Source organism: Sprattus sprattus (assembly GCF_963457725.1).
Source record: "Sprattus sprattus genome assembly, chromosome: 17".
Lineage (NCBI taxonomy): Eukaryota > Metazoa > Chordata > Actinopteri > Clupeiformes > Clupeidae > Sprattus > Sprattus sprattus.
Window position 1 is genome coordinate 15,786,748 of NC_137915.1, and position 15,347 is coordinate 15,802,094.

Sequence of the window (15,347 nt, forward strand, 5' to 3'; positions counted from 1 at the left end):
ACACACACACACACACACACACACACACACACACACACACACACACACACACACACACACACACACACACACACACACACACACACACACACACACACACACACACACACACACACACACACACACACACTTTTTTCTTTGGGTCTACCCAAGTGCACTGACACTTATTCCCACAGATATTTGCAAGCAAGCAGAGGCCCTCGACAAAAAAAGAGGTTTCACGCTATCGATAATTCACTAATAATCCACTCCCACAGCTCCACATCAGAGGCAGATAAAGACAACAATCTCATGCAAAACTGTCTATGTTTTGGTTATAAATACCATGACATCATTTATTTGATTCTCAAAATGTAATAAATAACATGTATCTTTATTTCTATTGATAAGACTTAAAATTCAGCTCTATGGTGTTGGGTTTAACCTTGTGTGCTGAAACAGTGTCGATTCGCACAACTACAAAACCAGTACAGTCAATCCAAACCAGTTTCCCTTTGAAGTCAGAGCACAGCATCTCATTCTAGTTGTATGATTTAAAACAAATTACACCAATATGACTTCTACAACAGTTCAAATCATGAACAGACTACAAACCTTTAGTTGGCAAAATATATAATCCATCTTTAAAAAAATAAAACATATTGCACGTCTCTCAAAATTAGAATATCGTCTCTTTGTGAAGGTTGTTGTGATACCAAACAAAAACAAACCAAGGAGGGAAGGACATCTGATAAAGGTAGTGAATCCTTTACATGTGGTGTTTGTTTTTTTTTCCCTCGAATTTGCCAATACAAATCAAAACATGAAGAAATAAACTACAACAAGAAACAAAACAAACAAAACAAAACAAACCCAACAGAGGAAAACAGAAGAATGAAAACAGTACCATGCAAGGGGTTGGAAGGGGATGTTGTCAAAGAAACCAAAGGAACCCTCCTATGCTGCGTGTTATTGAGATGCTAGGTGAAATTTGCGGCAACGCTAGCTGACAATATAAGACTGGTGCATATGTGTTAGCATGTGTGTGTGTGTGTGTGTTTGTTTGTTTGTTTGTTTGTTTGTGTGTGTGTGTGTGTGTGTGTGTGTGTGTGCGCACGCATGTGTGTGCGTGTATATATCTGTGTGTGTGTGTGTGTGTGTGTGTGTATGTGTGTGTGTGTGTATGTGTGTGTGACACGCCGCCCATCTTGCATACAGTTTCCTCTGGGGGGATTGGCTGGAACGCAATCCCGTGGCAACAATGTCCCCTGTACGCGTTCCTCTGGCAGCCGAGTGTGGACACCTCCCCACTAAAACGTCAGATGGTAAAATAGTAAGGCAGCTGTTGGCTCCCGTCAGTTTCAAAGTGCATCTCTGAACGTTTCCAGTTTAGTCTATATCTCTCTCTCTCTCTCTCTCTCTCTCTCTCTCTCTCCCTCCCCCCTCTCTCCTTCTCTCTCTCTTATTCCCTGGGTGCGAGGAAAGATTGGGAAGCCATACACTTCAGAGGTTTGGGCTTAGATCAGCAGATTTAACTCAATTTTTATATTATTTTTTAATAGTTTTATTCATTTTTTTTCTTCATATAAATACAACTGGGTTTATATTTCTTCATCCCAACATAATTGTTTACTCTCACTCCAGCTTTCACAGGACCCCCAAAGAACCTCAAATCATCAGGCAGGAAGCCGAACAGTCTCTTCGCTGGATGTTCCACGTCTCATGTATCTCCAGTGGTCTACGCTCATTCCAAAGCTCCTTTGGCCAGTCGCGCAACGCCATTTTGTTTCTTTAAAGGCCGCCGACGCAACTGCAACGGTTTTCATTACTCCACTAAAGGGGTCAGGATAAAATTAAGAAGGTTAGGCACATATTAGTCTCGCTGGGACAGATGTGACTTTGGAAGACTATAAAGACATAGAAAAAGAATGCTATAAAGTATTTGCCTACAGTGGGTTTTGCCAACCAGACAGTACATTTGAGACAGTACTTTTCCACCTTCAGAAGACATTTGGATTGATATAGATATTTCAAATGGTTTTAATGCAGTAATCATTGCCCCTCTCATGTAGTCCACATTCCACTATGGTAGTCACCATTGGGGAAGACTAGTCAAGACATAGTGAAGACTAACTGGTGACTGGTTAGTGTAGGGGCCAGTTAAGAGTAAGCCTAGCAAGTCTCAACTGTCTCAATCTTTGAATGCTAAGGAGCAGTAAGGTTAATAGTATTTTGACTGAACTAGACTTAACATAAGAGAGGATTGTGTTGAATGTCAATAATGGTTGACATTCTTTTGTTCTATGGTTGACAAAATATACATAAAATGACTCATTAGCATACCTCAGATTCCGGTGTTTCATGTCAGGAAATGGACAAAAATAATAGCAAGGCCAATATTCAAAAGCATAACCATGGCAACCAATATGGAATTAGGACCCTGTAATGTAAAAAAAACAAAAGACAAAATGTCAAAAGGCATAGAAAAAAACACAGCTACAGTGCCATACATATGCTTTTTTGTCTAGTATCTCTAGATAATATAAACTCAGTATTTATTTTAACTAAATCAGGCCTTCTCTCACAAATATGGCTGAGCCTACTCCTTCACTGGTATTACTTCAGTACTACTCATTCTCTTTCACACCTACTGATGTAATTTCACTTGCGTTTCCCATGATGCAGTATCTTATTCAATGTGGGAGGTAAAAAACTAGCTACCACATCTACAAATAAATATGAAATCAATTGCCACTTTTTTGACAGATGAGCTGCTCACCCCATTAACACACCTGCTGATGTACAAGGATATAATAATTGTACCAACTTTGCTGGTAACATTATAGCCACTCCTAAAAGATGGCACTGATGTGAGATATTATCTAATCATCTCAAGTCAAGCCTCAGAGCACGGCCATTGATCTCGTTTCAGGCGTTAGCATACAGCTAATCATGTTCTCTGGACCACCACAGACAGATGTGTGGGAGACACACAGCTGGGGTGTAAACCTGTCGTCTCTTGTCTGACGAGATAAGGCACATTTCTCCTAGATCCTGTTGAGACGAAAGCTAGGAACGCTAAGATAATAGATTCAGCTCCAAGAGAACAAAAGTATCGATTAAATGTATAAATGAATCCCCCTTAAGGACGATATACACAATGAATTACTCCCCCTTAAGTGTAATATACATTATGTCAAATAGATTCTGAGAGCATGACTCCATTGATGATGGGACTAGGAGTAAAGGAACGGTGGGGTACTTACTGACTCTTCCTCTACACTGTCAGGAATCTCCATGCTGGCTTTCTTGGTTTCTGATAGGCTCTTTGGCTTGGGTTTCAGCTCATGCTTGACCACGGCACCGGCAGCACCAGTGGGACCAGGCGTGGCTGGTTTGGGTGTGGGCGTTTTGAGCTTAGGGGGCGGGGGAGAGCGCGCCAGCTCCATCTGCGTGGGCTCCTCCGGCTCCTCGTCTTCAGGCTCCTCAGGGGGCGGTGCCGCCTTGACTGGCGTCTTCACGTAGTAGCTGTGGTACTGATGTTGGCGGTGCAGCAATCCGTTACCCTGCCTGACCGGTTCGGAATCGGCCTTCTTGGGCGGTTTGGGGGGCGCTTCATCATGCTGGGCATGGAAGGACACGTGAGCTGCAGGAAGAGCGGGTTTGGCGGCATCGGAGGTGGCGGCTCTCTCGTCCTTGCTGATCTTGCGGATGGCGCTCTGGTCTTTGCTGATCTTGCGGCTGGCGCTGGCACTCTCGTCTTTGCTGATCTTGCGTGCCACGCTGCTGTTGGAGAGCTGGGAGGCTTTCTTGGTGGGTGAGGGGGGCGGCGTGCCGCCAGGGCTCTGGGCAGGGGAGTGTGCAGGGGTGGTGCCTTTGGGGTAGAAATGTGGGCTGTCCTTGTCCTTGGTCTCAGACTCTGGTTTCGGCTTCTCCTCTGGCACCTCTACAGGAGTCTCCTCAGGCTCGGCAAACCTCTGCTTGATGTAGTCAAGGCCTTTGAGACAGACAGAGAGAGACAGACAGAGAGAGAGAGAGAGAGAGAGAGAGAGAGAGAGAGAGAGAGAGAGAGAGAGAGAGAGAGAGAGAGAGAACACACATTTACACACCAACCAAAATATCAGGCTGCCATGTTTGAGCACGCAGTGACACAAGAGATTACAGATCCATCAGTGGAAGCCAAGACATGTAATCCGCGCTTCTCACACACTGTCCAAGAACGTAGATTAGCGGGACAGGAGCTTGCTACTATTCCCACTGATGACAGCCCCGGCCCAGCCAGCCTCTCACGCTCCAGGCTTTAAGTAAGTAAGATAATGTGAGCATCTCTTCATCAGTATCCCAGCAATGTCCCCCTAGGCCTTCCTCTTTTCAATCAAATCTGCATGAACCCTCAGTCTTAAATTACACAACGCAGACGTGGAGTGACTTTGATCTTCTTGAGATGTGTTTGGCCTGGAGTAGAAGAGATGGAATCGCCTGCGCTCAGCTAAGCGAAGCGCAGTCATGAAATGCATTTAAAAGATGAAACTATGGATTCACTGCGCTACCACATTAACTAGAGAGGAGCTGCTTTTTTAATCTCTCCCCTAAAATAAACATATGATCAATATTTTATGAAACACACACACACACACACTCACACTTCAGAGTGCTTCAGAGATACCCTGACTCTTTGATTAATAACACGGGCAGATGGGCTACTATCTGTTAAGGAACTGAGAATAGATTTTATTGGGTACAGAGCGGAATTAAAACTAACCCGTGCCATATGAAAATAACTTTTTATGTTTTCTCAAATTAGAGATGACAATGCTAAAATTGTATAGGCACCTTCAAGGCAACAGTTCAAGGCGAACATGTTAAAAAAAACTGAACAAGCTTTGGCCTCTCTATTTCGGCCTTCATGAACAGACGGGCATGCCATAGCATTGAAGAATCAAAGTCAATTAAATGATGACACTGCATTGCTGATCCTAATGCCAATCCTGTGGGGTACAAACACTCCTGAATTTGCAAAACGGGTCTTTCCAAGAAGTCTGTTGACTACTGATCACTTGAACCCAAATCATTTTAATTGTGGACGTGACTTTATAACTCACTGATCACTGATAGCAGCTAGCTAACTTCAAAGGGGGTGAAAGAATCCTACTGTTGACAGAACTTAAAGTATCAAGTGAACATAACTTCTGTCTTAATCTTGATAAGAGGCCCCCACGCCTGGTAAAGTCATTTTTCCTAACACTTATCTTCAATGAAACAATGTCTTAAGTTGAACTAGCCATACAAATGAGACACAAACTATTGGCTAGATGTATATGACAGGTAGGAGTGCAAGAATAACATAATTAGATAGTATCTCAAAATATTCAAGACAAATCAATATGCTGTATGCTGTATTCAGAAGATATCATTTCTGACATCCTGGTTTGAGTATTCTGTTGCATCTCAGTGTTTCAACGTTGCCTAACAGGCTGCATCAGAAAAACAAGCTCACATAACTACAATATCTTATGGTCTTTAACTGCTGCAGCTTAGTGAGAAGATCCCAAACTAAAGCTGGACAGAATTCGGGAGAGGTTAGTAAAATCTTTATATCGCACATTCTTGCAGCATTCCCTTGCATCTCAAACATTTCAATGTTTCTTTTGCGCCGTCTCTCACCAGGGGGTAGAATGGCCCATAAAACAACTAAGTCCACATTTTCAAAATGTCTGAGCCTCCTTTAATGACACTGCAGTGTGTGTATCTCATCTGGTGGGTGATGGCTGCTTCCCCACAAGGGCCAGTAAAACTAGCATCACCAAACCACACAGATTCATAAAATCACAACAATAACTCTGAATCCATTAAAGATTTACGATAAACTGCACTGCAAGTGTTTGGGAGTGGAGTGCCAAGCAATATCTGTGAAGATAACCGCCACATATCATGGAGAGAAAAGAGACACTGGGGGAGCTTCTGATTCACATCTAGCTGTCATAACCTGGGCATGGCACATATTTGCCTCTGTTTGGTTATTAGGGGCAGGTTGTGCATTATCGTAAAGCGCACCCTCTGTTACACGGCAGGGGATTCATGCAAGAATACATGCTTTTGTTTCCTGGCGTGGAGGCCAGCCCCGTTGAGGATAATCCCAGTTCTGCTTACTGCTCCAGTGGGCACGCGAACGGCCAGGGGTGGGGGAGGGAGAGGAGTATTGGGAGCTGGTATGATAGATTGGCCCGTTTAAATCCTTTAGAGCATCTCACCCTTGCTGACCTTAATTTCGGATGAATGGCCGTAATGAGCGCGATCCGTCCAAAGTGAGGTCGGATTGGGGAGGTGGCGGAGAGGTGAGGTGGAGGCAGGGGCCTAACAAACAACGGCTCGGGGAGTTATGAAAAGGAGGCGCATCTGTTGCCCTTAGAAATGTGGCTGGCGCGCTGGCGTCGCCACACAGAGTAGACAGGGCAGGGCAGTCAAATGAGACAGGGGTGGAGAACAACAGCAAATATAACTCACATTATATACTCCTGCTACTGCACTGTGGCACAATAGGCTACGTGTGGCGCTTCCATTCATAACCAAGTTTCATAAGTGAAATAACCAGAGCACAACACTATCAACCTTTACATTACGATGGTTCTCCTAGAACAAGTATATATGTGATGAAAAACCACTGAGCTCCAACAGTGAGTCAATCAATCTTTGCATCTGTTGCAGTGAGCAAGGGCTATGATAAATGCTGTTATGCTGTATGTACTTAATTACTTTTCTATATAAGCACATGCTGTCAGAAGATGCACTTAAGATTAAGTAACATGCAGATATATCTATTTACATTTAAAAAACACTGACGTAGTGAAATTAAGGCTACTTCAGATGAAGTGGGATGAAGAGCTCTTGAACACATCAGCTAAATATGCCTTATTATTTAAAATAGTCGGCCTACTTTTACAGTACTCCATTCACACGGTCACCCTTAGACCATTCTAAATATTACACAACCCTCTTCAGCCTCAGTAGCGATACATGGAAGTCTTAGCTGATTGCAACACAAGGGCAGATGGGACAAAAAACGATCCCTTTTGTTTATGGGTATTACAGACTACATACGGCAACACTCGAGTACAGGAGGGTGGGGGGTAACAAAAACCAGCCCAGCCCAGCATACACTCCTCATGCAGATTGGCCCGTGCCCTGCCTGCCCTTATTTTTTTCATTTACATTGTTATCCCTCTGCATTCGTTTTGAATAGGCCCTCGGAGAAAAACAAATGAGAGACTGGCTCACATGCTGTGACATGTGATGTGAGGTCATGGTAATAATGTATGAAGCTATTAATCTCCTTAAATGTGCTCTCTGAGAGGCATCCACTGTTTAATACCCTCCAATGATACTGTATGCGATAGATAAAGCTCTGGGTTAAAGACAGACATGTGGCACACAGACTAAACTAGGCTCAAAGTTGGTCACTATCCCTATCGCTGTTATTCTGCACTGCGCTGCCTGTAGAAATGTTCATAGTCTATGGTGTCTGTGAGTCATGTCTTTGTTCAAATGACATCAGGGGAGCTGTGGCGCATGTGGTACAACCCCAACCATATACGGGTCCAAGTGCCCAAGGGGTCCAGAGTTTGATTTGACATGTATCTGTATATGTACACACATGCATACATCATACAATATCCCAGAGGTCAGATAAGAGGCAATCTAATTTGTCTGACTTGAATTAAATGTCATCCATGATATTAATACCCTTTGAGATTTCTTGTTATTTGTATTCACACATTGAAGTATTCGACTAAGGCAGAAGAAGAAATGCTGTAATATTTGTTCTTGGTTGCAATGAAATATCGAAAAATATTGCATTCAGGTTGGTCCAGGTGTTAAAATTCATCAACATAAACTTAGCTCGCAACCTCCAATGTTTTATGCATTCCCTATTCATGTAGGCTACAGGTCACTAGTGTTCTTGTGTTTTCACACATCAGTTTCTTTCCCTGTCTCTGGGAAGCCCCATATTGTCAGTTTATCTACACATTCAGTCACCAGTAGCCTTGTGTTAAGCAAATTAATGTCTGTATAGCTTTAATGTCCACTCTCTCCTGTTTATCAAATGCTCAGCTAAACAGGCTTTCACTCACTTTCATTTCGGCTCTGCTGGGGTAGCATACAGTTTAATGGCCAGAATAATTAAATAATAAGTAAAAAAGGGCAAGGAAAAGATCTCAATCTAGCCTTATTCATATTGAACACTAGTTATCTGAAACAAACCTAATAGGCTGTTACAGTAAAGGTTGAGATCATTCTTTTGCATCACCACACAATATTTGAGCAATGCTAGTAGCCTACTAAGTAAACTTGATTTTCCATTCAAAAACTTTTATTTCCATAGGAAATTGAGCTGACCTCTTTTGCTCCAACAAGTAGCATTGCAGCAAGAGCCAGAATGTCTGCCGAAGCATCCACCATTTCAGCAAGATGTAAGACATAGCCTGCTATAAATTTTTACTCTCAGTACCCGCCTCTGAAGTTGCAAATGTATTCCATTAGACGGATTTGCCTATTAAAGTGAAAATAATCACATGTTCACATTCTAGACCTAAATAAAGTCTTCAGAATGGATGTGAGATGAGCTATATTGATCTCAACAAAAATAACCTTAGCTTATCATGGTGGAATATAAGTAAGCAAAACACTTTCTTTTTTACAGGCTCAAAATCACATACCCTGATTAACAATATAAGTCAGTTTGAAGGGATATGGCTAGGGCATTTTTTAAAACAGGTCTAACAAGCTACAGTTATGTGTCAACAAATGTAATTGTTTTTAACAATAGAAGAAGCACTAAGGTTTATTCCTGGCACACACTATCCAGTACCCACTTCTTACAGTACCCACTTCTACCATCATTTTACAATGCAATCGTCTGACATTCAGATTAAAGGGATTGCTCAACAATGCTTTTGATTGCCTTTAACCAAACCTTTCACTAACTAACTTCGGCCTGGCTCTGCTAATGTAATGTCTTTACCGCTCTTTATGTGTGTGTGTGTGTCCGTGTACATGTGTGTGTGTTTGTGAGTTTGTGAGTGTGTGTGTGTATGTGTAAACCTGTGTTAATGTGTGCTTGTCATGTATGTACTCCCCATACACGTGTGTGTCCGAATATTTGGGTGTTTGACAGAGAGAATGTGTATGTCTTTCTATCCATTTGTCTGTGTGTACGCAAGTGTGTGTGTGGGAGTATGAACATGCATGCATATATGTGTGTATGCCTGTACGTACATGCATACGTGTGTGTGCGCGCGCGCGTGTGTGTGTGTGTGTGCATATGGCCTCGGCTGAAGGAATGGACAGCTGCAGTGAGTCAGTCAATCAGTCAGTCGAGGCCCAGAGCTCAGGCCCTCCAGGCCTCTGCTCCGCCATCCCAGCTATGTCTCCAGGGCTGGCCCAGTAAGGACACATTTAGGCCAAATATAGCCTGATTAACATCTCTCTATAAACCTCAGCGTGGCCATGGGCTGCCATTCACACTGGGGGCGCATGGGAACAAGCACACACACAGCATTGCCTCAGAAAGGTCACTGTCTACACAGAAACCTAGTTCAGATCCAGTCCAGGTCTGCTATCAATTAGCCATTAGCCATTGCTTTTAATTTAAACACAGACCACACTTAAGGAGGCTAAGCTGTAATGAGTAGCCTTTGTTGTCAAACATTTTTTTTTTAATATAAATGCTCCATGACTTATAGTTATGCTTGACTCAGACATGTGCGCTGCAATGCGCTGATCCGTTATCGTATCCCCATTCACTTTGAAAGGGGTTTCGTCATCCGCTTGCCGAACTGAATTATGGCTCCGTTGTGTTCCGTTGCGTTGTGTTGCTTGTGGCGAAAGTCGAAAATGTTTCGTATTTGTACCTAAAAGCAGTTTGTTTTACTTTTTTTTGCAGGGATTTGCAAGGTGTCTGAGCCAACTATCAAATGTTAGCATGCTACTACCCACAAGGTCAACAGCTCGCTAATGGCATGATTGGTTTGTTGACCTGTCAATCTCACTATAACGTCTCTGTTATCTACACAACCCCTAGCGTCAGACTCCTCCACTCCGTCATCTGTTGGATCAACGTATTGCAACGCACACGTCTGAGTCTGGCGTTTCTTGAAAGGGATGAGGAATTAACAGCGTTTCCCAATATGTCTGTGCTTTTTGTGCATCCAGTTTCAGCCCTGTTTTTGTGCATTTGTTCACATTTCAGGCCCCTCTAAATTAACATAAAAAAACACCAAAAAATGTAAGATGCATAGGAGACACAGTGACAATTGTTCCTCAGAATGATGTTGTTAGAGACATTATAGTTGCTCACAACAACAAAAAAGACACCTTCACCTTCAAGAGCATCAAACATAAGACACTTACTACACCTGTAAGAGCTTCATTAATAAGACACTCACTACACCTGTAAGAGCTTCATAAATAAGACACCTATTTCACCTCTAAGAGCTTCATAAATAAGACAAGGTAATAGTCCAGAGCTAAGCTGAGGCCGCTCTGCTTCCAGAGCCATACCAGATCTAGACCAAATCCTTCTCAAAGTCATTAGACTTCTGGAAGAATTTCAATCTTTCCAATTTTTCAACATGGTGCCCAAGAGTTCAGTTGAGCCCAGGATGTAGTCCTGGGCTGGATGTGGGTCAGGCCTATTTCAGTGTCAGCAGTAGGCTAACTTACGCCACGTGTCTTCTCTTACTGGCCTGTTTGGACATCGCGCACCCATTTGCTGTGATAATCCAATGTAAGACTGAAATGCCATTGACAGCACAAGCAGAGGCTGCCCCTCTTTTTGAAGGGGCATTTTGTTGCTCTTGGAAGAGTACAGTGAGCTGCACAAGGGCCAACTCTTTGTAGTGGAGATGGTCGAGACGCCGTTCAGATTATGCGGGAGGTTCAGCCAGGTTTATTTTCACACAGTAGGCCGTCGGCTTTCAGGCACTTGCATCACCTCTCATTTGTAGACTAAAAGAGCTTCTCCTGTGAGCTTTGGACAGCATTGTGGTCTTTTCTTTCGTTAAAATAAACACCCAGCAACTGACTGTCAAGTCAAAGAACATTTTTTTTGAGGGTAAAAAGGAAAAAATATTTTCAAGTTTATGAATTTCAGTACCTATTCACAATCATAGATGCAAGGCATTGTTGAAGGTTTTTTTCTCCAGCCTATGTATATCTATCTATAAGGACTTACATATGCATATCTAAGGACACACAGCTAAAGATATCTGTTCTCTATATGTCTACAGCAAGCATAGGAATAGAGGGTGTCGGATAGGGGGTGTTTACACAAAATAGAGAAGAAGCCAGAACATGACCATGATTCAGATACACATACTAAGACTAGTACTGAAATACTTGGACCAGGACTATCTCAGCTATTCTCTGAAGCTTATGAAGTTCTTTTGGTAACAGACTGGATCAGCACTTCTTGACCAAAGCTCACACTTCACTTTATATCTAGATTTATAACCACAGTTAAACACACAGCTGAAGGGACAATACAATGTCCTTAACCTACAGAAATGTATGAGGGAAAAAAATGAATATCACACTGCTACCATCCATCCAGGTTATTACAAACTCATTAAACCCCAGTGTAATCCATGACACTTCCAAAGGGCCCTAGGTGTGTGAAAAGAGGACGTGTGTGTGGTGTGCTAGGAAACATTACTGCCTGTTTTCCAAACCACAAACAACAAGCCGTCTCTGCCCTCTGGGTCTCTTGTTCATGCTCAGGGCATCTGTCCAACGGCACCTCATTGTCCATGTATTACTCACCCGCTCTTCTGGCACGGCTTGGCAACGAGCCACTTCAGACTAACACATGGGCCGCGACGCCACTGTGCTTTCAAGCAGAGACTAAGAGCTGCTAGGGGTTAGCCTGCTGGCTATGCGCAGTATGTTATCAACTGACCACATTTTATTTTATTTTCATCATCTTTTCCTAGCATGTAAAAATGGTGTTTGACAGACTGTTCAGGTAAACCAGCATCAGCCAGTAAGTTTAAACAGTCGTGAAACACTGCCATGATTACATTGTGTGGGAATGCAGTTGTAACAGACACACTTCCAGGCGTTCCTCTTGCTGATCTGGCAAATTTCACTGATAGTGCAAGTCTGAGAACTTCAAAAGCACTTGGTAGCCATAGAGTATAACTGAACTCCACAGGCCTGAGTCATCAGTGAAAACCGTGGCTCTTTGAGTTCCAGTGGCTCCGGTCACAACATGGGCGATGGGGGGAATACCTACCAGTCGAGTCTTCCTCAACACTTTGTTTGTGCCACGCTCACTTAGAGCCCTTCACTGTAGCCATAGAAACAGAACTGTGCAGAGCCGCTCTAACGTTTCTCTCTCCCGGAAAACTCACAAGGGCTTTTCAGCGTGGGAGGAGAACGAGTGTGTATTCCACACCAGCAACCTCACACCAGAGACTCTGATTTACTGTTTTGAAGACCTGCAGTTGGGTGAATTTAAGCTTCATATGATGACTAAAGACTAACAAATATTATGGAAACAATAATGGTTTTGCATTCAGTTAAAGGTCTCAAATGTCACAAAAGTGTTTTCTCGTAGACCTTGTGCACATAATTTGTGTAAGTTATATTCTTGAGACTGTTTATTGGTTTGGCTTCCGACACAGGGAGTAAGAGAGAGGATATCAGAGACAGAGAGAGACAGAAAGGGAGAGAGAGGGAGAGATATTGAGAGAAAGAGGGAGGGAGAGAGAGACAGAGAGAGGGGGGAGGGAGAGAGAGACAGAGAGAGAGGGAGGGACAGAGGGAGAGAGAAGGGGAGGAGAGAGAGAGAAAGAAAGAAAGAGAGAGATAGGGGAGGAGATGGGAGGATGTGTTTTCATATTAAAAGTGGGTGAATTCCCTTCATTGTAAGGGCTACAGTCTAGTTACAAAGACCTTTCCTATACAGGGAAACAGAGCTCCAACCGGCTCTGATATTCAGCTGCTTTCTTGGCAAAAACACCACCACACTCTCCTGTGACTTTAGAGTGGTGGAGTCGGCCCCTCCCCCACACCCCCATAACTCAGTCCACTAACGAGCCTCAGCAGCGCCCTAGCAGGTGTTCTGGTGAGCCAATAACGGGTTGTTGACGTGGCCCAAGGGGCCCGGGGCCCTTATCTGAAAGTGAGTGTGTGTACTGAGCTGCTCTGCTGTGCTGGCGTGCCTCACATTCCCTCTCCTGGCGTCTCTCACCCGCGGGTGTAGTGACGTGGGTTCAGGTCAGCGCCTTGGGTTTTTTATCAGGCAAGACCGCTCATGCACGACTGAAGCTCACACACACTTAACCACGTCTACAGCTCTCACACACACACACACACACACACACACACACAGGTTTATGAAGTTTTTAAGTTTGGTCTCAAACAACAAACTATATTAACCTCCTGACAATTTAACGCTTAGGACACAGATGAAGACAGGGCCATAATCTGCAGTACTGCGTCTGAGTTATTACAGTCGGTTGTATTAATGTTAACTATTTCACTGATACTGTTAACAGTACTGTTATACAAGTAGATCCTTGTAGCTTTACACCAACATTTTCTGCAAATTGACCTGCACAGAAAACAATTTGCATAAAATCTCTGCAACAGGCACATTGACTATAAAGAACTTTCTTCTGTTCAGTGCTGAAGGTGGTTATTGACTCTTCAGCTTGTGTGAGCAGTGCCTGAGCAGGACCTTACTCTGGAGTGTCTCTGGGTCTAAACTGGGCCGAACCCTGGGCCCATTCCACCCTGAGCCCATTCCACGTCCCCTACTATCTGAGAGTCTAAAGTGGTCCGAACCCTGAGCCCATTCCACCCTGAGCCCATTCCACCCTGAGCCCATTCCACCCTTAGCCCATTCCACGTCCCCACTATCTGAGGGTCTAAACTGGGCCGAACCCTGAGCCCATTCCACGTCCCCACTATCTGAGCTCCCATTAGCTGAGCTGTATAAAGGAGCCTTGTTTAGAGGGAGCAGGAGCAGGAGCAGGAGCAGGGGCCGTGTGATGATGTCAAACACCACTCAGCTTTCTTCACCCTGTCTGAGGTTTACAAACACAACACTCAGTGCCAAGTGCCTGAGGCAAGGGCTACAGGAGACCTGTCTCTTTAACCCCACGCTGCCTCTAAGAGGCTGGTAAAGAACCACCTCTTTAACCCCACGCTGCCTCTAAAAGGGTAGAGCTAGTATTTAATGGGCACTTTTATCCAAAATGACTTGTAGAAGATACTTCAAAAATATAGAACATTAACATATTCAAAACAAGCACCACAGTATGTGGGTTGTACAATTTCTCTTTGGCACTTCTTAAAAAAGAATGCAGTAGTTCAGCAAGGGTAACTGATCCAGCTGAGAGGAATTTGTTTATTGATAATGAAACGACATATGCTGTATTTACTTGTTACAACATTATAGGAACACTTTCGGAAGCATGGAGTCTAAAGAGGGTGCTGGGTGAGTTGTGTGACTTGCGCTGCTGTATTTAGTGTAGATGAAGTGAGTTATATCATGACCACTTCACTGAGGTAAAACACTTCAGGGTGAAGACTGGACAAACTGGCAGCTCACTGAGAGGACCGTGTAAACTTGACAGCTTCCCTTTACGCGCTACAGAGGGTCATATGGGATCTTTATGACACGCCTGAATAGGAGGCGGTTCTGGAACACATCAGGCTCTGATCTGGCATGGGTCCGGCTGGGATCCAAGGGTACAGTAGGGCCAAATCAGGGCCTGGTCTGTTTCAAAGCTGCAGTTGTACCCACATCTTGTGCTATCGTATTCAGATCTTGTGCAGATATTGTGCTGATCTTATGCAGATCCTTGTGCAGATCTTGTGCTATCTAATGCACATCTTGTGCTATATAATGCACATCTTGTGCTATATAATGCACATATTGTGCAGATCTCATGCTATCTTGAGTTGCCTTGTGCAGATTCTGATTATATTATACAGATTTTGAGCAATATGCAGATCTTGAGATGTGTTGTGCAGATCTTGCGTTGTGGTGTGCAGATCTTGTGTTGCGTTTTGTTGTGCAGATCTTATGTTGTGGTGTGCAGATCTTGTGTTGCGTTTTGTTGTGCAGATCTTGTGTTGTGTGTGTGCAGATCTTGTGTTGTGGTGTGCAGATCTTGTGTTGTGGTGTGCAGATCTTGTGTTGTGTGTGTGCAGATCTTGTGTTGTGTGTGTGCAGATCTTGTGTTGTGTGTGTGCAGATCTTGTGTTGTGTGTGTGCAGATCTTGTGTTGTGGTGTGCAGATCTTGTGTTGTGTGTGTGCAGATCTTGTGGTGCAGATTTTGTGTTGTGCCGGTGTGGTGTA

At 43.7% G+C, this 15,347-nt stretch overlaps 1 protein-coding gene across 1 annotated transcript in view; it reads right to left on the minus strand.

The window, feature by feature from the left end:
- Positions 1-352: 352 nt before the first annotated feature.
- Positions 353-15,347, minus strand: part of jph1a (junctophilin 1a) — a 42,853-nt gene continuing 27,858 nt past the window's right edge. Inside the window, exons 5-7 of the mRNA XM_080855587.1 lie at positions 3,246-3,976; positions 2,323-2,419; positions 353-1,812 (exon numbers count right to left, since the gene is read on the minus strand). Coding sequence (XP_080711713.1) covers positions 2,339-2,419; positions 3,246-3,976 — 812 coding nt within the window. The 3' untranslated portion in view covers positions 353-1,812; positions 2,323-2,338. The remainder of the gene's footprint in view (positions 1,813-2,322; positions 2,420-3,245; positions 3,977-15,347) is intronic.